The sequence below is a fragment of the Penicillium argentinense genome (assembly GCF_028826775.1).
Source record: "Penicillium argentinense strain IBT 30761 chromosome Unknown utg000005l_segment0_segment0, whole genome shotgun sequence".
NCBI lineage: Eukaryota > Fungi > Ascomycota > Eurotiomycetes > Eurotiales > Aspergillaceae > Penicillium > Penicillium argentinense.
In genome coordinates this window covers 4,383,216-4,404,569 of record NW_026622664.1, presented here as the reverse complement: position 1 = coordinate 4,404,569, position 21,354 = coordinate 4,383,216, and the positions used below count along the sequence as shown (strand labels likewise).

The 21,354-nt window shown below is 53.4% G+C and overlaps 7 protein-coding genes across 7 annotated transcripts; 4 read left to right on the top strand and 3 right to left on the bottom strand.

Moving 5' to 3' along the window:
- Nucleotides 1-1,321: 1,321 nt before the first annotated feature.
- Nucleotides 1,322-4,728, top strand: N7532_006431 (uncharacterized protein; the record flags this gene model as incomplete). Its single annotated transcript, XM_056618925.1, has 5 exons — nt 1,322-1,489; nt 1,663-1,933; nt 2,056-3,135; nt 3,618-4,316; nt 4,544-4,728. The coding sequence occupies 5 exons, from the start codon at nt 1,322-1,324 to the stop codon at nt 4,726-4,728; spliced, it is 2,403 nt and encodes an 800-aa protein (XP_056475084.1).
- An 841-nt stretch (nt 4,729-5,569) lies between these two features.
- Nucleotides 5,570-7,544, top strand: bgt3 (uncharacterized protein; the record flags this gene model as incomplete). The annotated part of the gene is made up of 3 exons (XM_056618924.1): nt 5,570-6,298; nt 6,358-7,343; nt 7,400-7,544. 3 exons carry the CDS (start codon nt 5,570-5,572, stop codon nt 7,542-7,544), a joined length of 1,860 nt encoding a protein of 619 aa, XP_056475083.1.
- A 1,565-nt stretch (nt 7,545-9,109) lies between these two features.
- On the top strand, nt 9,110-9,436 carry N7532_006429 (uncharacterized protein; the record flags this gene model as incomplete). The annotated part of the gene is made up of 1 exon (XM_056618923.1): nt 9,110-9,436. The coding sequence occupies one exon, from the start codon at nt 9,110-9,112 to the stop codon at nt 9,434-9,436; it is 327 nt and encodes a 108-aa protein (XP_056475082.1).
- Nucleotides 9,437-10,372: 936 nt separating this feature from the next.
- On the bottom strand, nt 10,373-11,947 carry N7532_006428 (DHHC family palmitoyltransferase; the record flags this gene model as incomplete). Its single annotated transcript, XM_056618922.1, is given in 5 exon segments — nt 10,373-10,910; nt 10,930-11,006; nt 11,060-11,183; nt 11,240-11,741; nt 11,830-11,947. The coding sequence occupies 5 exon segments, from the start codon at nt 11,945-11,947 to the stop codon at nt 10,373-10,375; spliced, it is 1,359 nt and encodes a 452-aa protein (XP_056475081.1).
- A 1,431-nt stretch (nt 11,948-13,378) lies between these two features.
- Nucleotides 13,379-13,834, top strand: N7532_006427 (uncharacterized protein; the record flags this gene model as incomplete). Its single annotated transcript, XM_056618921.1, has 1 exon — nt 13,379-13,834. One exon carries the CDS (start codon nt 13,379-13,381, stop codon nt 13,832-13,834), a length of 456 nt encoding a protein of 151 aa, XP_056475080.1.
- Nucleotides 13,835-17,156: 3,322 nt separating this feature from the next.
- On the bottom strand, nt 17,157-18,258 carry N7532_006426 (uncharacterized protein; the record flags this gene model as incomplete). The annotated part of the gene is made up of 4 exons (XM_056618920.1): nt 17,157-17,356; nt 17,619-17,859; nt 17,901-18,184; nt 18,255-18,258. The coding sequence occupies 4 exons, from the start codon at nt 18,256-18,258 to the stop codon at nt 17,157-17,159; spliced, it is 729 nt and encodes a 242-aa protein (XP_056475079.1).
- A 198-nt stretch (nt 18,259-18,456) lies between these two features.
- On the bottom strand, nt 18,457-20,991 carry N7532_006425 (uncharacterized protein; the record flags this gene model as incomplete). Its single annotated transcript, XM_056618919.1, has 1 exon — nt 18,457-20,991. The coding sequence occupies one exon, from the start codon at nt 20,989-20,991 to the stop codon at nt 18,457-18,459; it is 2,535 nt and encodes an 844-aa protein (XP_056475078.1).
- Nucleotides 20,992-21,354: the final 363 nt, after the last annotated feature.

Here is a 21,354-nt window from a genome sequence, read left to right as displayed (position 1 = left end):
CACTCTTCCACGGCGCATCTCTCGACAGCTTCCCTCTATCCCTCATTGGGATTTTTTTTCTTTGGGCCTTTTTTGGGTCAAGCCGTGGGTTTTTTTTTCCCTTTTTTTTACTCTCTTTTTCTTTTTGAATTTTATATTTTATTTTATTCTATTTTATTTTCCAAATTCTTTCATTTCCTTCTAGGACTCCCGCCGCCGACGGTAGGATTAATTTAGCAGCGCAGCTCTCCCGGCAAGATTCAAGCCAGGATGGGTCTCGGTGCAGCTAAATAAACCGACCCTGGACCCTCCCACCGTGACCCTCCCTCTCCCTTGAACCCCAGTCGAGAACAGAGGCTACTAGCCGTGTGTCGCGCATCCGAGAGCCTCAGTGCGGGATCGACCCCCCCATTTGACGTTGGGCATCTCCACGCGCTTCTTCCGTCGCGCGTCAACGAGCCCCCGGCTCTTTTCTTGTCAAACCTCCCTTCCCCATTCCCATCCTCCCACACCCATTCCCTCTTCCTGCCAACGGATTTGCCGTCCCAGCCTGTCCACGGAGGTCGGTGACCGGTATGGTACAGGACCTTGGTTCTCCCGTGTCAAAATACAAGGAAGAACCCGTTAATGATCCCGTGAGTATTCTTTTATTCTCTGTTCGCTGCTTTCGCATTGCCATTGCAAAACTCGCCCATTTTTTCTTCCTGCACCCGATAGAATTGAGTCGCAAGATCTTCCTATTTTCGTCAATATCATTTCCTATCTTCTGGACCTGGTTTTTTCTTTTCTTTATATCGGAGGGATTCCGCGCACACAACTTGCGCATAACACACCGTCTACTCCCTCTCAATCCATTCAATCCGGCGACATTGAAACCCAGCCTCGATGAAGCGCATCTCAGAATCAGCATGCCTCATACAATATCCAAAAACCTTTTGTCAAGGCGCATTTATGTGGCCAAACGGGCGCGAGGTCAATATCCCTACAAGCCTCCTCCAATTTGAATGCCCGGGCACGTCACTCACTCCGACACCATGAGAAGTCGCCATTGCAATGAGGCTGGATCTGCGCAACCCATTTTCCTCGAATCATTGGATTCGCCAATCTGTATGCCGTCGTTACCGAGGCGGCTGTCCCTCAACCAAGCCTCGCAAAGCAATTGGCCCAGCAGAAACAGGAGAGAATCAGGGTACAGGGAACAGGAGAGGCACCGTGAAAGCCACGCACTCTGTTGATTTGATTTGAAACGACATGGGCAAACACGCGGCTGGAGTGCCTTGTCCCTTCGGAAGAAAAGAACCACTCGCAGTCCCAAGCCAGATGTGCAGCGCTACACAGATCCATGGTTTCCTTCGACCCTAGCCGGCGCATCCTGGCTCTACCCTGGCCATTTGTTACGCACCTAACCCCATCCCTGCTGAAGGCATTGTTCATTCTGTGTCCTCTCCTCCAACCACCCCTCGTCGTCCCCTCAGCCCTCGCCCTCAGCCCCCCAGATGAGCCTCTGCGAGTGGAAATTCAAATCCCCGCGCTTATGTCGTCACTCGGAAGATCTGGCTGCGTTCTCAAAGTCCTTCTCGTCCTCCCACGTTCTTAGGTTGTTGTACCACCCTGCAATGCTCGAACTCCTCGGCCGTGGGCCTCCCCCAAGTGTCAGTCCACTGATATGTGCGTTTGCCACAGCTTCGACACGGCAATTCGGGGCGTCCGAGCTTACAGCACTCGCAACTACAGCATCCGCGCCCAATTCTAGCTCATCCAAGAGGTCCCCCGTCTCCGACACACTCTACCGTCTCGATTCCTCCCAGTACCTATCCGCCGCCTCACTCTCTCGCCGCTGGCACTAGCATCCAGCATCAGCACAGTGCCTACGGACCACCTCCAGATTCCCATTATTACCCACATCCAACAAACTATCCCCCGGCAACTGCATCCGCGCAGTATCCTTCCAGCGGTAAGCACTTGCGTCTTTTCTTCAGCTCGAGTCAGCTCTTATGCTCTTTTGCGGATGCCTAGCTTGACCGCCGTGGCACGTGCTATTTATTTAGTTGATGGCCTTGCTGATGTATGAGATAGGACCTGATCTCATGGCCACTACCGCACAAATGCAGAGACCTTACCCACCCATCTACCACACCCCTCAATCCAACTCGCCGGCATCGGTAGCGTCACAGCCGCATGATCCGCATGGCCGGACTCTCTACACGCAATCCCCCCAAATGGCGCCCCAGATGTATGGGTATCCATACTCACCTATGAACCCCATTCAGCCGACGGGGTATGCGACGCATCCATCATCACAATCGCACCCTCTCACCACACAGCCCATGATGATGCCACCGCAGACGACATCGGCACAGATGTCCCCTCACCAATCCTCTCAACCTCCCAACCCCGCCTTGTCCAGCAGCCCAGGAATGAAGATGGATTCAACACCGCAGCCCGGGTCTGGCCAACGGCCAATGCTCAACGCTCCGCCTCTCTCTACCTCCAACCCCAGTATGCCCGGCTCCTCCTTGCACTCCACCTCGCCACTGGGGACCAGCTCTAGCGCAGCACCTGGTCCCATCCCCGCCACGACCCCCCTCGTCGTACGACAAGATAGCAACGGCGTCCAGTGGATCGCCTTCGAATACTCTCGAGACCGAGTCAAGATGGAGTATACTATCCGCTGCGACGTCGAGTCCATCAACACGGAAGAGCTGCCGCAAGATTTCAAGACAGAAAACTGCGTCTACCCGCGCGCCTGTTGTGACAAAAATAACTACAAAGGCAACCGACTCGTCTACGAGAGCGAGTGCAACGCTGTCGGTTGGGCCCTTGCCCAATTGAATCCATCACTCCGCGGTAAGCGTGGTCTCATCCAGCGGGCTGTGGATAGCTGGCGCAATAGCAACCAAGACCCCCGACTCCGGAGCCGACGAGTGCGCCGTCAAGCGAAGGTTAATCGACGACAATCGGTCCCGGCCACCCCAGCTCCTCCACATATGGCCCCTACAGCAGCCATGCCTGGCCTTCCCAGTGCAGGACCTGGGCCCTCGATGCCGGCTCCTGGACCTCGACCTAGCCTCTCGGGGCCCTTGAATATGGGACCCCCGCAACTGCACCATCACCATGCTCAACCGGATGGCAGCCCGAAAATTGAGGAAGTCAGTGGTATGTTTCACCAGATCTGATGCCTCTCGCTTCCGTTTTCCGTGTTCCCCTTCTTGCAACGCGTGGCGGGACAGTGACTTGTTTTTATTTTTATTTTTTTTATTTCTTTTCTTTCCTGTGTTATGTTATGGATTTGATGGACTGGGTGATTTTCCATTGTCTTGTGCCCTATTTCTTTTGTGTCTCTTGTATGTGAGCATGTGTATATGTGGGAGTTATCTTGTCTGATGCATGCTTATGGCTCTTATGTATGAGAATGTGGTGTACGTGTACTTGATTCGGCACATTGGCTCTTCTGTTTCGTGTCTGCTTGCCTTCTCTTCTTACCCGTCTTCATCGTTTTTTCCCATACCCTATGTGTCGTCTTTTTACATTGGATACCGCCGCGCGCTGCTCTCGTGCCTTTGTTCCACTTGGACCTTTACCGCTCCTCCGAAATACCGCGTAGGCTAATTTCTCTTCTCTCAATTTCCACTCTATAGGCGCAACCGACTACGGACCCCAGCGTCCCCTCGAACCAACCCGCCTCCCACAAGCCCCTCTCGCCGCCGACCTCCGGCCCGCACAAGTCTTCCCGGAGGCAACGAACCTCCCCCCGTCCACACTGGGACCGGGACCCTCCATGCCCCCCATGCTCCGAGATACAGGTCTCGGCTCCATGGGCCGCCACCCAGGCTCCATCGCCACCTCCAGTCACATGGACGTCCCCGAAATCGACGAAGAGCAAAGCCCCAGTAACGAAGACCTCTTCGGGCAACTTCCCGGCGGAAAGCGACGAACCTTCATCCTAGTCGAAGATCCCCAGCGTGGCTCGCGTGTCCGCGTGAAAGTCGGCCTGGACAAGGTCAATATGGACGAATTGCCCGACTCCTACCGCATGCAGAACGCCGTCTACCCGCGAACTTATTTTCCCGTGCAAATGAAAGACGCGCCGGGGTCTACGATGCCCTCTAAACGATTCTTCCGCGACGACACCGAGCAGACGGATGATCCCGAGGCTTCGACTGTGGGACGAACGACTGTTCTGGCGCCCTCGTTGGACGGCGACCGAGACATTGATGTGCCTAAGCTTTCGCGGCGCAGACATCGGAAGGAAGTCATGTTAAACGATTTGGGGTATCGACTTAGTTGGAGTCAGAGCCGCGTTTTTGCGGGTAGGATGTTGTTCCTGCAACAGTCGTGTAAGTCTGATGCTTCCTCTTACTTTCTTTATTTTTTAATTTTTTTTTTTTTTGCTCTTTCTTTCCCTTTCGCTCGAGAATCTACATTTCGCTGGATCGTGCATACTCCTTGCCTGGGACGGGTACGCCCACGTGCACGTGCCGGGGGCTGAGACGTGTCTCACCGTTGCATCGCTTCTGCACCCTCCCGCTCTGTACCTACCAGAAACCGAACTAATTTTTATCAGTGGATGCCTACCGCAATAAAATGCGGAGCTCGATGCTTGCAGCGGGGCATGACCCGGCGGAGATTCCAGAGCACTTTGATACTCGGCGTGGGAAGCGACGATTCCTCGACCGGGCGGGTCGACGACTGGAGACGGGACCGTCCGCGGCGCAGAGAACTGCGGAGGAGACAGAGGGTCGATCGTAGCCTGAGATAAATACTGGGAATGTCGTTGTTTCTTACATTTTCTCATTGTCAGATGTATCTGATCGTATGGTCTGTTTATTGTTGGTCCGTGTGGAGGATCGACGGCCAACAAGGGACGGAATGGGCGATGGGCATACTTGGCTTAGATATAACGATGGATTATGAGTTATGGCTTATGAATTCCAATTTGAATGTCATTGCAATCGACGTGAGACGCTCTTATGGACAACTAAACAGTACCTACTAAAGTAATCGAATGGTACAGAGGCGAACCGTGGATGCGATCGCCAAAAATAGTTCGCCCCGCATGCCCGTCAGGGTCCAAGGGCCATTCTACTTTGACAGTCGGAACAGATCAGGCACATTATATTGCAGTGACTGATATTCGAGATAGAACAGCTAAATTGCATTCAACTATTTTAATTCTGACTTCGACTGTGCCAGCTTCGCCCTCGACGACCCTCGTCGCATCGCTCGTATACGTATACTGAGATGGGGTGAGACCTCACTAACGGTTTCCCCGGTCACGCCGTGTTGATCAGACTTCCCGCTCTCACCACTCGCTTCGCCTCTCCCTCTTCCTCTCCCTCGGCTGATGGCAGATTCCATCCTCTTCTTCCCTCGCAAAATACACAATCTATTCTAGGCAGCTTGTCTCATCACAAGCTTTCGCTTTCAACCTGACACACGTCCCTGTGGCGACCCACCATTCCTCTACACCCCTCATCTCGGGAACCGTGGATCTGCACATGCGATGTCTGCATTCTGATCTCCCCTTCCGGCCTCCCTTCTTCTACACAGCGCCTCCCTTTCTTTCCTCCGTTTCCAACGGACACGCCCCATGAACCCCGACTCCTACAACAACCCGCCCCATCCACACCACCCAGACCGACACAACTCAACCGTCACCCCAGGCGTCGACAATCTCGGCCCTGCATCCGTCGGCGGCGGAATCAGCGGCATCGCCCTCGGCGTCGCAAATTCCCACGATCGCCTCAGCGGCATCGACGCGGTCCGCAACATGGACCACGATCACAATACTGACCAGCACGACGCCTTCATCGGCCCGACTGAGCGCGGCTACCACACCACCGGCACCGACAATCCCTACGTCCCACCTGCCGGCTACGGCTCTGCAGAGTCGCTCCAGCCTGAGCGCTCCTATGGCTCCAACATGGCCCTGCGCGGCGCTGCTGCTTCACCGGCCATGCACACCCCAGGTCAATCCTCCACCCGCCTCAGCGAGACCAGTGCCACCCGTCGCAGTATGATCGATCAACAATACCCCGGTCCCTACGGTGGTGGCATTGTCAGTGACGGCCCGTACCAGCGCCAGTCGCAGTACAGCTCGAACATCCCCGACATTAACCCCAATGATATCGCCGACGATGGCGACGACGAGTACGTGCCAAACCGGAATCGGGGCGCCCAGGCGATGCCTGCGGCCGCAGCAGCGGCCGGGGCGCGGCTGCTGGGTCGAGGTTCGGTTTTTTTGGTGCGAACAAAGGGCCTGAACCTGCCTATGGACCCGTCCCCGGCGGCAGCAATGGTCTTGAAGCTGGCCAAGGCGGTGGTGCATCTGGTGCTGCGGAGAAAGGCGGAGTTGGCGCGTCGATGTCGGCGCGCAAGAAGCGCGGTTGGATCGCCGGTCTCATCCTAGGATTCATCGTCATCGGCGCGATTGTCGGCGGTGCGGTGGGTGGAACGCTCGGAACGAAGCATTCGGATGGTCCGAGCCGCAGTGATGGCAGCGCTGAGTCTGATTCGGCGAATAACGGCGATCTTAATAAGGATTCTTCTGAGATCAAAAGTCTCATGAACAATGACAAGCTGCACAAGGTCTTCCCGGGCATGGACTACACGCCCTGGGGCGTGCAGTACCCGCTCTGCCAGAAGTATCCACCCTCGCAGAACAATGTCACCCGTGACATGGCGGTGCTGTCACAACTTACCAACAACGTCCGACTATACGGTACCGACTGCAACCAGACAGAGATGGTCCTACATGCGATCGACCGCCTCGAACTTAAGGACATGAAAGTTTGGCTAGGCGTCTGGATCGACTCGAACGATACAACGACCGACCGCCAACTAAAACAACTCTACAAGATCCTAGACGACACCAAAGACACCTCCATCTACAACGGTGTCATCGTCGGCAACGAAGCGCTCTACCGCGCCGGCTCGACCAAGGCAACCGCAGAGAAGAACCTGATCAGCTATATCAAGGACGTCCGCAGCGAGCTGAAGAAGCGCAGCATCGATTTCACCGTCGCTACCTCGGACCTAGGCGACAACTGGAACTCCCAGCTTGTCGATGCCGTCGATGCCGTCATGTCCAACGTCCACCCCTTCTTCGCTGGTGTCAATGTCGACAATGCCGCGTCCTGGACGTGGGATTTCTGGCAAAATCACGACGTGAGCCTCACCAAGGGCACGAACAAGAAACAAATCATTTCCGAGGTCGGCTGGCCCAGCGGTGGTGGCAAGGATTGCGGTGGAAGCGATGTCTGCAACAAAGATACGCCGGGTTCCGTGGCTAGTATCGAGAACATGAACAAGTTCATGTCTGACTGGATTTGCCAGGCACTGGAGAATGGAACCGATTACTTCTGGTATTTACTGACCCTGCCTCTCTCGGTCAATGCCAATCTTGCTAATTCTTCGATAGGTTCGAAGCCTTCGACGAACCGTGGAAAATCCAATTCAACACTAAAGACCAGAACTGGGAAGACAAGTGGGGTCTCATGGATTCCGCCCGGAAGGTCAAAGACGGCCTGAAGATCCCGGATTGTGGAGGGAAGACTGTTTCTTGAGTGCCGCAAGTTATCTTGGTATGGCAAGCTTTATTCGGGCTATCCCGCTTTTCTAATGGGATCATGATCATGAGAAGCACTTTGTGCATGCATATACGTTTTTGTTTTGGTTCAAGGGGTCTATTGGACGCTCCTTTTCGCGCCATGTTTCTCCCTTCCTCTCATTATATCATGATCACCCAGACCCACTGAGGGTTCTGGGCATTTGCATTCTCATTGCGCTTTCTCGATTGGTGAGATGGCGCGCTTATATGAGTATCTATCCATCTCTTTGTTGCGGGCGTTTACGGTTCCTTTTTTCTTGCCTTGGGCTGGATTTTCGGTGGATGTGCATGGGGTATTGATTGGGTATTTTAGTGGTTTGTGCGATGTGATTTATTTGTAAATATTCAGCGGAATGGAATCGACATTGCGGTTATGATCATTACCGGGCTCAGATGGGTCCTCAGATCCTATTTCATGGTATTCGAAGTCTCATTCTCAGGCTGTTAGATCGCTCGCTCCAGTCGGTTCACGTGATTCGCACCGTTGCTTTACCGGATGACGGAATGCAAGCAAGGCGGACCATCACAATCAAACATCGACCAGATAGAACATATGATCAAACTTCTCGAATTCGAAAACAAACACAGCTGTTATCGATTGAATAACCAAAGAGCCCAAGCTGAATTCGGAGGATCATGAATCAGGCGAGCTCAGCTACCTCGCTCAACACTATATCAACAGCGAGACGACGATCATTGGCACGGCGATCCCCGTCAACTTCCTTCCACCTGGCCATGGGTACGCGATGCGTGGAACAAAGGCAAACCCGAATTTCAGGCTCTAAGCCCTGCATTATTTCCGACTCCCTCCGAAATTCAACTGCCCTTATGACGCCTTCCTCTTGTAGTCACCGCACCTGATCTCACATGAACAGACATCCACAGATGGAACGCGACGACGGCCCGCGCCCTTCCCCGAGCCCCATCCCGCACCGAACCGCAACCACTAACAACATCACCGCAGCTAGAACACCGAATCGCTGGCAAACCACTGAAATAAGGCGCGTCTGTCCGCGTCTCGCGCACCCAGGTTCCATGCGTTGTTCAGGCGCCGGTGCCGGGGCGTGGGCATGGGCTCTGGCTCTGGCTCCGGCTCCGGTGGGCCGATCGCCCTCCTCGACTGTTCTCGCGCCTACCTACTAATTTGCTACCAGTGAAGGTCAGGCTTCTGGATGGTGGAGATCGCTCCTTCAGCTTCACTGGTGCAAATGCAAAGGGGAAAGTTCCTCCCTCGCCCTGGGACTGTACTGCCACGCTTTCGTGGTGTTCTGATATTGGTTGTTCTGCGGGGGTTGGTTTGGGTGTTGTGCCCTGGCGATGGCGAGGGCTTTAGGTGGTCATTGGTTTTGGAAGGCGTGTTGAGGGTTGAGGTGCTATATAATGCCCTTGATGGGCTTTCTTTGTTCCTTTGAGATCAGACAGAAACCAGTATACAGTCTATTTCAAATTCATTGACTCTTCTGAGAATTTATTGACTTGAGCTTATCGACTATTGTCTTGATTACTCTATATTGCTACACTATGTCTTCTCAGAGTATCCCCAGCACCACCATGTACACCACCACGCAAATCACCGCGCCCATGAACGCTGCGAACGCAGTCTACACCGAACAACCCAAGGGGGCCGTCAGTCAAACTCCAATTTCAGACTACAATAACATCAACAATACCGACATCCTCTCAATTCATCGCTCCCGCCTCCACGGACCAAACACATCTGGTGCCACACAGGCGGCAAACGCGGATATCTGGTACTGCTGCCGTTGTGGACATCTAGTCAACAACGCCTTGGCGCCAGAGTGCTGCCCTATCTGTCATCACTATCGCTGCGGTACTTGCGCTGTTTAATTTCATGTTCCTATCACTTCATCGCGGCGCTTGGGAATAAGCATAGGAATATGAGTATAGACACGGCATCAGCAGGACCACGGACGCGGCATTTGAGCGGGATTGATGGCATTTCAGCCATGGTTCTTGTGTGGTTTGGTATTCAGCATTGGGATGGAGCGGGTTTGGATTTGGACTGTGGGACATCTTTTGATGTTGTTTCCTTGGGTCGATATGTTCTTTCTTTGACTCACTCATTATTGTTGAGATTCTTTTCTATTCCTTTTCTCTCCGGTTCGACCGATATACGCAGGGCGGGGTGTCTAGTACACTTCAGCTGTGTAGTATACTCCACTTACCAGCTCGGCAAGCCCGCGACAGCCTCGCGCAGTTTCGGAACAACCCTAGTATCCTGCTCGGGCAAACAAGGAGCCGAATAACGCTCATTTGTTCTGCTATGTCTGGACCGCAATCCGGTTAGCGCTAATCATAACGAATCATTCTTCTTTCGTCGTGTTTCTATTTTAGGCCGTAGGGCTGAACGGCCCCCGCACCTGTAACACTGCACTCGAAGATTTCCGTAGTGGATTTCTAATAGGAACCCCTATAAGTCTGTGCCAGTGCTTATTATTGGAAGTTCTGTGGAATGTGGAAATCATTGGTACACCCTCAGAAGTCTTCTCGTTGCCGATGTTTAGCCCTACACATGGGGCGCGTGGAGATGTTAATCTGCACGGCTTACGAGGCTCTGCAGTGATCCCTCAAGGTACGACTCGAGACAGGGGCGATCAGGGGTTGGGGGCGAGACCGTTGCACGTGGTTCCCGTGGTTCCTTGCTTGTATTAACCATACCCTACCCGAGGGTACAGTAAGTATTATTTTTGGAAGTTACTCGGAGGATAAGGTTTGGGGTCTGAAATTCTGGTTTCTATTGATATCGCGCACTGTGCAGTCAAGTCAGTTTCTATGTTTATCGCTTTGGCGACCCTGTTTAGAATTTCGCCGTCCGTCTTCTCCTTTCGATGAAAGCAGGCCGGCTTCCTGTTTCAGTCGTGTAACCACCGGGCCCAAAGCGAAGGCGCTTTCCTGGCTGCTATGGTCGGCGCAGGGACTGTTTTTGATTGGAAGGAGCCAGTCGATGATGTTGTTACCCATTACTTGCTGCAGGTTCTTGAGCGGGCTGCCGAGGTTGAATGGGTTCTCGCCGGGTTGAGTATGGAGAATTGCGAAAACGTGGCGCTCGCCTGTCTCGTGTTCGGTGGTTTGCGGCTGAGCGGATGTAGGTGGTCGTGGAGGGTAGGTGACCATGCGGAATGTGGGTGCCCAGGGTGAGTCGCTCGCCCATAGACGATCTAGTAGATGCTCGGGGACCCGGATGGCCAGGGTCCAGACGACGGACCGGCGGTTGAGGTTCTCGATTGTGGTGAGATTCAGCCAGGCCAGTTGGAGGGAACTTAGGGTCATGCCGGCTGTAAAGAGACCAAATAGGCCGCTCCTGGGAAGGTATTAGATACGTTATTTCATAGAAGCTGGCGTCAGCGGGAACCCACAGTCCAATACAAACGCACCAATGTGCGTTGACGTGGCCGGTCTGGAAAAGTGTTAGATGGATGCGATCAGGGAGTGGTGTATTAATGCGCTTACATCTCGTTTGATCTCGGCCGTGAAATATGCAGAAACAATGAGGGCAAATGTACAGAACATGGCCGTATAGGAGACGAACTGGATAAAGAATTTGAATGATGTCTCTGACACGACGCCTCCGACCCTGTAATAATCAATTAGCAACCTAGTTTCTCAAATGCAACTCGAAGGCAGTCCTACCAGGGACAAAAATGATCCATCTTGCGAACGCAGCGATCGAGTTCCCGACAGTGATGCGATCGGTCCGTCTTGAACTGGCAGCACGTCGAACAATATGGCGGCCGTCCGTCCTCCTGGCAGACAAACACGTCCTTCGTATAGAATGATTCCAGACCACACGAGTCCAATTCGAAAGCTTTTCCTCCCGCATGATTATGCATCCCCCGCTCGAGGTCCGCATCCGGTTGCGCAACTTTTTCCGCATCGCGTGCCTTTTTCAAGTGGCTCCTCCGACGGCCGCGCTTCTGATGTGACAGCTTCGAGTCCGGCATGGCAGCATCCGCCTGTACACGCTCTGCACCCAGAGGCAGGAACCCCGGGTTCTCTAATACATTATACAGCAGTCGAATGTATGTCGATATGAGCGGAATTAAGAGGACGTAATAGATCGCCAGAATTGCGGCGCCAGCGCCGACTCGAGGCTTGCGGTTATAGAAAGGTAACGGATGGATAAGATAATCGACTGCAGCAGGTTGTCAGTAGGCACAGGGGACCAGCAAAAACCCTGAAATCGAAGAAATTCACGATCGACCAGGCACCGGAATACTCACTGCATAATGGTTTCGTGAACGCGTAGCTCGCGTAAATGACCGCTCCGAGCAACACAGGCGGAATGATTCTCGAGACCGCCAGGTTGACGCGCTTCTGCGCGGTGGTGGCAGCGGCCATCGAGGAAAGGTTCTGCCTCGGTCACGACGGGATGGCAGGCAGACATGGAGGAGTTCGCGATCGCGGACCTGGGTGGTCCCAGCGCCTACTGACGTAATCCGCCGAACCAAGGATCGCATCGTGAGTCCCCGAATTCCTTACTAAGTAAACAACTGGAGATAAACCTCCTCGTCAAAAGACACAAACAAAGAGCACCCTGAAACCCATTGTCAGGCCGATGCTCCACGCCGGCCTCAGCTGCCTGCGACCGTGCGAAAGATTTCCAGTAAAAGGATTGATTAGCAATGTCTGGATCATGCCCATCGTACGCCCATTGATCATACATCAACGTGGATTAACAATGCCTGTTCAAACAATGGTGGTAGGCGGGCGTGCTTAGAAATGGGGTCTTAGAAATCAAAGCCGGGGGGTTGCACGGGTCATCGCAGCACGTAGAAAACGAAATCGAAAGGAACACCAAAAAGGAAAATTAGTAAATCAGAAAATCAGAGAGAAAAAAAACCTTCAATGTTGGGGTACGAGGAGATCGCAGGGCCAACCTAGGATTCGATGACTTAGGCAGCAGTAGGCTTAGCCGCGATGCCTGCGCAGGTGACAGGATGACTCTTCAGCATTTCGACTCATCACGACCGCTGCCTGTCAGAAGCATCCAGATTCCCAAGGCGCCGGACAAGGCAAGTTCAGCAATGAGCAGCACCCAGCTCACAATCAGGGCAATCCCCGTCGAAGAGAACCCGAGTTCGTGACCGTAACTCGGCACAGCCGGGGCGCTGCTTCAAGCCTCTAAACGCTGCATTTCCCCCGGGTCAGACGCCCTGACAAGACGGTGTGCGCGCGCAGCCTTGCTCTCGCCCGGTGGAGCACGCCCACTGACTCAACCCCTTCACACAACAGCTCCTTCAACCCGGCATGCAATGATTCACCTTCCTCAGGCCATCGAGGGCCCCAATGTGGGCGGGGTGGTGGGTGCTAAACCCACCTGGGCAAAGCACCTAGGCTACAAGCCACATCTCTGGACCGTTCGTTGGGGCCCAGCGGGGCCCAGCACCCCGGTAATGATGTGCAAGATAGGGCCGTTTCTCTCATGGCCCCAATGTCACTGGAGACCCGGGTGAATCGTTATTCCCAAATCGGCGCCCAGAGGCAGCCTATGGAGGCTTTTACCATGCTAAACCCAAACGGGCCTCCGCGCCTGCCTGACGTTGCTGCATTGTTTCGTCTTTGCTCGTCGTGTCTATATAACCGTCCGCAAGTCTCGTGCTGTTCGTCTGATTCATTCTTCATCTTCTCATCCAACTCAATTCATCCTGTGTCTTGATCCTTCTACCGTCCACGATCAAGTCACCTGCGCATCTATCGCTGCCATCGTCCAAAACACCATCTTATCAAGATATACACACCATCGCCTCCGGCTTAATATTCTCCTCAAATATGGCCACCCTCTGGTTCTGCTGTGGCTGCCAATTCGGCCCTCACAACGCCGCCCTCTACGACTCCTGCATCAATTGCGGTGACCGACGCTGCGCCGCCTGCGTTGAAGAAAAGGTGGTTGGCAGCGACGCCCTGCGCGCCCACTCCCACGACCACGGCCACTGCCACGCGACCTCGCCGTACCCCTCGGCCGTCGCCCTCGACACTTCGCACACACTCCCCTTGGACACAAGGAGCATGTCTGTCGCCCTCCCAGAACTACCCGGCGTGCGCCCACTATCGCGATTGCGCCCAACGCCCCAGACCACGCTTTTCGGCGGCGTCACGCAGACATACAGCCAGACATACATGTACATCTGCTGCCAATGTCACGACGGACCCAAGGTCTACAACGTCCAGCCACAATGTGTCAACTGCAACCACATGGCCTGCTCCGTCTGCACATATGTGAAGTGAGAAATTCCACTTCTCCGTCTTGTCTTTCTGCGAAAGACCATGAAGCAATGGTGAGTTTAATCCGGATCTTCTGCGACTCAAAAGTGCTTATTTCTGACATTTCCGCTATAGTGAACACGACTGTGTGCTCTGATGTTACTATGTATGATTTGGATTGGTTTTCTTGTTCTGCAAAGCGATGGATATCCGCATAGCCTGGTGTATTTTCTTTCCTACTGCGCTCTTTTCTGACATTCTGTTTTGACTCCTACCGTGTATGTTTGGCATTTGTGGCTTTCCTGCATATTTGTCTTTACCTGCTTGTGTTCTCCTGCTTTTTCTCTGCGACGATTAGATTAGAGACGAGACTCTCAGCTCGGACAGGTTTTATAGTTCGATTACCTCTTTCGGTTTAGTGTGTCAGCTGGTCTGCCTTGCGCTAGTCCCCATCGGGACGAAATCAAACAAATATTATCCTGAATCTTTACTTCCAACCTTCCAAGCTCTCCCTCGTCTGCTCATGTTCTTCCTGATTTTGGGTTTCATACACTCGGGCCATCCTTCTCCACGCCATGTATCGGTGACTCCGTGGCCGACGAGCCAATGGTCGCTCTGCCGGGGGTTTCTCTGCACCCGATCTTCCCTGTCCAACCGAGCCGCAAAGCCCAGGTGACTTGAGCCTCGACGCATCTCTGCCGATCGCCCTCTGCGCCAATGGGCCGGCGGCCCAGGCAGAAAGTGGATTCTCTGCCTGGACACCCTAGGCATCCGGCTCTTCCTGCCTGGCGCCCGCGTCCAGTCCCGTCCTCCACTAGTTCGACTAGCACCGGGCGTCTGCAAGCCGGGGGGTTTATGCGCCCGGGGTGGGACGCGAGCCTGTTGCTCCTGTCCTTGCAAAGACCGCCTTTTGCTGTCGCGTTTTGCTGGCGGCCAGCCCTACAACCCGCGCGAAGGAGCGGTGCGACCGGGCCTCAGGTACATCCCCAGCTGTGTCTACCCTTGCCCACTCTGCATACCCACGCCTGCGCCTACCTCCTACCCAACACTCAGGGGATACAGCCGCCCGGGGGCCAACATGCAGAAAATGTATTATGATCATCCCAGTCCAGACCTCCACGACTGCAGAAACCAGCAATAGCAACAAGACCAACCTGCCCCCAACACTCTCCCCACAACCCAGCTCGATCTGTCCACTTTTTCCTAGCTCGCGACGGCCGGGCTGCCTCCTTCGTAATTCGACAGAGGCTGTGCCAGGCGAATGTCCCGGGTTTGCGCCCGGGCCAATATCCGGCGACAAGATAATCCAATCCCAGTTCCTTGGTGCTAGGTCCACGGAGACAGGGAACCCCTTAGTGCTCGTCTTCCCCTGCACCACGCCTTGGACCTAGGCGTGGTACCTAAAGTAGGTACGAGGCTAAGACTTGCCAGCTCCACCGCATCGCCTCGCCCGTCCACTAACGATCCCCGAGTTCTTAGCGTCGCTTGTCAATAGCCCGGAATATTATCTCGGGCGTGGGCACGAGACTATGCGATGCTGTGCGATGCGCCCGCGGGTTCTCTCCCGAATCTTCCGAAGCTACATTCGCAGAAGGGGCAAAGATTGTGGAGAGAAATGAGGCGTGTAGTTCTATTGAATGCGTAGCCAGTCAGGTCTCGCGGTGCCGGGTCGATCTGGCTCGATCGCTCGCATGTCATCCGGCACATCATCCAGTCTGCCTTGAGGGATTTTGACTCATAGCCTTTGCTTTTATGTCCCCACTACGTTAAGGAAAGGATCGAATGGAATAGCTCTCGAGTTCTTTTTTTTCCCACTTCTTCAGCTCTGTCTGCAGACCCCGAGCTGAGGCCTGCATGCCTCGCGAGAAGAGTCAACGTCTGTGCTTTCGATTGGCCTATCTGCAATGGCTGAATGGCCCCCACCGGTCGTGCAATCTTAAGGTCCGCGCGATTATTTCCCAATTCGATTCGCCCTTCTACAGTAGCCCCCATGTATCAAAGGTACGTTAACTCACATCACTTGCAACTGCTCCATTCGGTGATGTTGGACTTTGCTATTATTATCGACGGACTGAAACGACGAAACGACGAAACGACCTTTCGGCCGGTCGGCATGTTAATACTTTGAGGAGATACGAGATCGAGATTTCGATGTTCGTCCTAGTGCCCATCGGCCGCGGACCCTCCTTCCCAGTTCTCCTTCCCAGTTCTCCTTCCCAGTTCTCCTTCTCTATACTTAGCACAGCTGGCACGTCCGTCAGCACGGGGGCCAAGTATTTCCTACGGTGCTTTAGGTTCTTCGTAGTTGCTATTTCGGGTCTGCCATTCTCGTTGTTGCGTTTCAGGTGAGTTTGCGATTTTGTGTTCTATTCTTATTTTTGTTTGGGCTTGACGGGGTGACCCGTGGACGGGAGCGTTGGGTCTTGGCGGGCAAACACAACACCTCAATATCGTAGGCGGTTGTCGATATACACGGTTCAGGATGCTGGAAATATTGTTGGAAATTCGAAAGGATCGATGAGTCACTGTCGTATACATTAATTTTAATTAGATTCAAATGCAGTCACTGTCGAATAATTATCGGGTGGATTTGAGTCATACACTTACCTTTTGTGCAAATCAGATCAAATCACATATATCGAAAGTCAGGTGCATGATCGGGTGCAGCCGCAGCAACGGGCATATTGTGGCTTGCGTTGTGATTGAGTTTCAAAATAATTGACTATTTTTTAAAAATTATAATACTTACGTTATATCTTTGATGTTACGGTAGATGCTACACTAGATGAAATTCAAGTTTTGGTCGAAAATGGAAAAGGATTGGTATTCGTGATATACACGGACCCTAAAAATATGTGCTGCGAAATCGCCGATCGGCGCCATAGTCATACAGCTCCTCCGAAATAAAAAGTGAATCCATCTGCAGAGCTGAAATCCTGCGAAATGTCGATGAAGCGTTGGATTGAACTGCAAAGTTACGACCAGCTGAAAAGATGCACCAATGCCATCGCGATGCGGGCCAAGATGGTCAAAAGTGTCGACGGGTGTCATGGTATCCCTACTCATGGCTTCCCACTCGGCTGCAAGGCCAGGAAGATCCCGGAGCGTGAGTGATCAGATACTTTCAAAAGCAGGAAAACGCCGCGCTGAGTAAATGCAATGCACGCGAAAACAGCAGTGTTAGAGGGACAAGAAGAAATCACCTCGGCGTCCGAAGGACGGTTGAGGGGGTATCGTAAAGAAAAGGTTGGTGTGGTGGGAGATGGGCAGTCATGAACGGAGACCTGTCGTCGAGGTGGTTGGCGAGGTTGTGTGCCAGCTCACCTTGAGGGTTTGCCTCAAAAAGTTACAAGTGCAAGACTCGCGATGGGTCTTGGAGAACGCGCCTACGGTATGCGGCAATCTCGTTGGCCACAGTGCTGAATTCTTTCACCTTGTCACGTCGCATGCCGTTGATGATTTCTTTCAACCCGGCGACATAGGCTTCTTTTTCTTCTTCAGTTTGGCCCTCGCGGAGAGCTCCCATTTGGACCAGGATCTTGTCATCTATAGAGGTTAATAGTACTGCGGTCAGCATATGGACCGGGGATTTAGAGTAGGCGTGAAAATGGAAAAGGGTTGGAAATTTTGGAACGGGCATTAGCTGAGGGAAATTGGGAACTAAATAGGGGTAATGGTCTGGTGATGGGGAGGTGGGGGGGGGGGATGGGCCGGCAAAGTTCTTGAGCAAAATAAAAACAAATGGAACGCAATAATTGGCTTGAAAGAAGACCATACGGGCCGACACGACTTCAGATCTTTAACGCACCGCTGAGAGTAATGTCCCGGAAATGTTGGAATCCACAAGTGTTGTCGTTGCACACACCGCCGGAAGATTCATAGGGACAGAATGTTCTTGTTGAATCGATATTGTGGCTGTATGTCAGCGAACGGTAGCCGTCCGAAACGTTTTGCAGATAGTCGGGGTGGAAGCGGTATGCTCTGAACATCTTGAGAGAGCTATCGTATGGGGTGAACTGTCGATCTGTTTCCGTGGACGATGCTTGGTCCTGCGGATAGAAGTTAGTGTTAATACTTATAGATCTCTCACGAGAGGTGCTCGTACACGAGAAGCGCCGAGAAATTCGGTCGGATGCTGCGGTACCCCAGTCGGGTCTGACGGGCCTTGCATGGATGTCTCCGGCTGTGGCTCACCAACAGACTGAGAGACGGATTCTCCCAGATTCTCATCCAGAGCTGTAAGTGGGCCGGGTTTCATAGAGGGATTGTCGCTGGGAGTGTAGTGAGGCGAGTAGCTAGGCGATCCAGCACTGGTATCGGGCTCTGGGGGTTCATAGTCATCTGAGTCTTCTGACAATTCATGATGGGACTGCTCTGTTTCGTGGGTTGAATGGACGACGGTAGGAGAATGGTAGGGGAGTTTTGCCCTGAACTGCCGGCATACCCATCACTGGATACATCCATAGAACTTCCGGTAGAGTCAGAACGAGATGGTGATGATTTTCGCGGACTTTTTACGATATTGCTTTCTGTTGCTTTGTTCATATCGGCTGCAGAGGTGCTCGCAGTGGAATCTGCCACAGGAGGCGCGGGTACATCGGTGATAGCGACGGCCATTTCTTCCGTGTTGTCAGCGGCCGATCGAGTCACTGCCGATGCTGCCGAGCTTGGTCCCGAGCTCGTACTGCTAGCGCCCACTGAGCTTGCTGCTGAGCTCGTGCTTGTCGTGCCCTCGCCTGCATGCTGTACTCCTCTCTTCTGCGCTGCACTCCTTGAAGGTACGTTTGAATCATATGGTCCATGTGACTCGGCGAACGGCGATATCCCTTTTGCTGTAACTTGTGTAAGATAAAACCTTGTTGCTCTTCTTCCAGCTCGAAGAAAGACTTACCCTTTTCACTGTCGGGGAGATTCGCAAACAGGCTCCGTCCATACATTTCGTATTCAGTTTCGTTCATGACTGTGTCACCCACGTGGACATCCGTTGTGGTGCGATTTTGATCGTTTATTTCCTGCCGAACATTTCCGTCCACGGCAAGGTCATCTTCGCGCGCATCCGGTATGTGTGATTGTGCACTTGACGAAACGCTGGAGTCATTACCAGTGCGAGGGGATTGGGTGCCGCTGGCCGCCAGTCTTGCTTTCTGTCTTTCTTCGGCTTCTGCTATCTTCCGATGCAGAGCCTCGATTTCCAATTGTTTCTCACGTATGCTCTCTTGATCGTGTTCTTGAGGGGTCGAGGTCGATGCGCGAACAGCCGAAGAATTTCGCGAAAGAGTCGACCTGGTAGAAATGGGAGCAACCGCGGGGCCAGAATCGATGTCCATGCCATCCCCCTGATCATCTCCGTAGAGAGATTCATCATCTTCGCTAATGTCAATGATGAGCTTGGTTTCCGTGAGGGGTGGCGCCTCGGAACTGTTAAAAGGTTTCTTTGGCGAACCGACTGGTTCATCGAAGTCCGAAGCCTGGAGTCTTTTGCGCTGCGCTGACCGAGATACTGGGGTTGAGTTAACAGTAACGGAATTCAAAGCCAACGGGTGAACAGCAGGTGCAGTTTGGTCTGGATTGGACCCCAACAAGGACAACCCTGGAATTTTGGCAGGCTCCGCAGACGGAGAAGGAGGGCGAACAGGAAGTGGGTGCTGCACTGCGGGCGCAGAAGTAACGCCGGGAACTGCAGGCTGGTTAGGTTGAGCAGTGGTCGAAGCCTGGCCAAGCTGTTGAGCCTCGATTTGTTGTTGTTCTCGTTGCTTCAATAGCATTTTCTTCTTTAGTTCTTCGATCCTTTGCCTGGCCAGTTCGGTTTTTGCTTTGTTTATTTCCCGCACTGGAAGTTTGGTTGTTTCTGCCGGTGAATCCTTGGTCGCAGCAGAGATAGAGGTTTCCTTGGACGGGGCGTTCGGTTCGGATGCTTGAGCAGCCTTGGCAGCAAGCATCTTGGCAATGACCTCTTTTCTCTCCATGGGCTTCTTCGAGCTTGGCACAGACGCAGCCGGCACAGGCTCTGACAACTTGGACGCGTCTTTCACTGGCAGCTCAGGATTGGCCCTCTCATGACTCGTAGAATCCTTGATTTCGCTGGATTTGGTAACGTGCGAGGACGAAGCGGTAGGTGCAATTGGGGCAGAAGAGGTCGTCGCGATGATGGGCATGCCCGAGGACTTTGCCGTGGCGAGCGTCGTAGTTGCGGGCTTCTCCGTTCGAAGTGCAGTTGACTTGCCTCTTTTCTCAATGGATGCGTTGTCCGCTTGAGACGTGGGAACCCTGATGCCTATCTCCGCGTAGAGGGTTCTCAAGATTGCAGCGTTGCAACCCTCCGCTACCAATTCGTCATAACGAATGCCATGGGCTGCCAGGCTGAGCAAAGCGCCCTTGGCTTGGATTTTCATCTGCGCTGTGGATTTGGTAGATGCTTCTTCCGACTTTTCCGAACTAGCCAAAGGGACGTCCCGTTTTTGGTTCTCGATCGCACGGTGGACCACGTCGGCATCGGCGGAGACTGATAAAGGAGGGTTGTAAGCTGCGGGTTTCAAAGAAGAATTAGCCTTTCGATCACGTGTAAATGATGTGTAGGGAGATGTACGTGAGCTGCTTCCGCTCGAAGTTGCTGATGAGACGGTCTCACCCTCCTCCAAGCCACAGTGCGGAGCCGAATATGACTGCTGTGCCGAAGCCTTGTTGGGCGTGTCAGTGGGCCTATCTCCATGCTCACTGAGCTCGCCTTCTTCGCGATTCATAATGATGTCGCCTGGGCCTTGTGTTTGCGACCGAGAAGCCGGCGCCTGATTCGCGTCTGTTGAGCGTATCTCCCAAGGTCCGGAGAGAGGCTGCGAGGATCCAGATGGAGCTGGGACCGGCGGATACCCATAGGGAGGGATCGGCAAGTGCGGCAATCCTGGTGTGGAAATGTTCGATGCGTCAAGATGTCCTGTGTAAGGAAAAGCCGGTTGGTAAAAAAGTGCTGGGCCAGCAGAAGCGCTCGGGGGTGGAGCGGGTGCGTTCGCGTCAGGAGCCCGCATGTTGTAAGGAAAAGTGTGACTAGGGTTGGGGAAAGGCGGTGTTGAAGGAAGAGGGGCAGTGGGAAGGTACGGGTTCGAAGGCATCATGCCGGGGTAGGGTGGCCACTGTTCGTAGCCAGCTTGCCCCCAGTGTGAGGGGGGTGGTTGGTTGTTGGACATGATGAAGTCCGATCAACAGTAACGCGATTTCGCTTTGGAGAATCGATCGACTGAAGACAGAGTGAGTGGGTGTAAGAGGACGGTTAGAAGGCGCGTGTCATAGTGGAGAGTACGTGATCTAGCGTTAAGAATTGTAGGCGAGCTCCTAGATCGCCGGTGGTGTGGCGGATGTGTCGCGCTGTTTAGCCCTGGACGTTATGAAATTCACCTGCTCCGTGAGATTGAGCACGGCAAAAGCGAGTGTTGATGACCCAGATGACCGAAGTAAAGTTGCGCGAAGAGGAGTAGAGTCGACGTTGCGGGTAACAGCAGAGGTGAGTCCCGCCGCGAAAAAAGACACTGGGCACGTGACCTGCACGGACC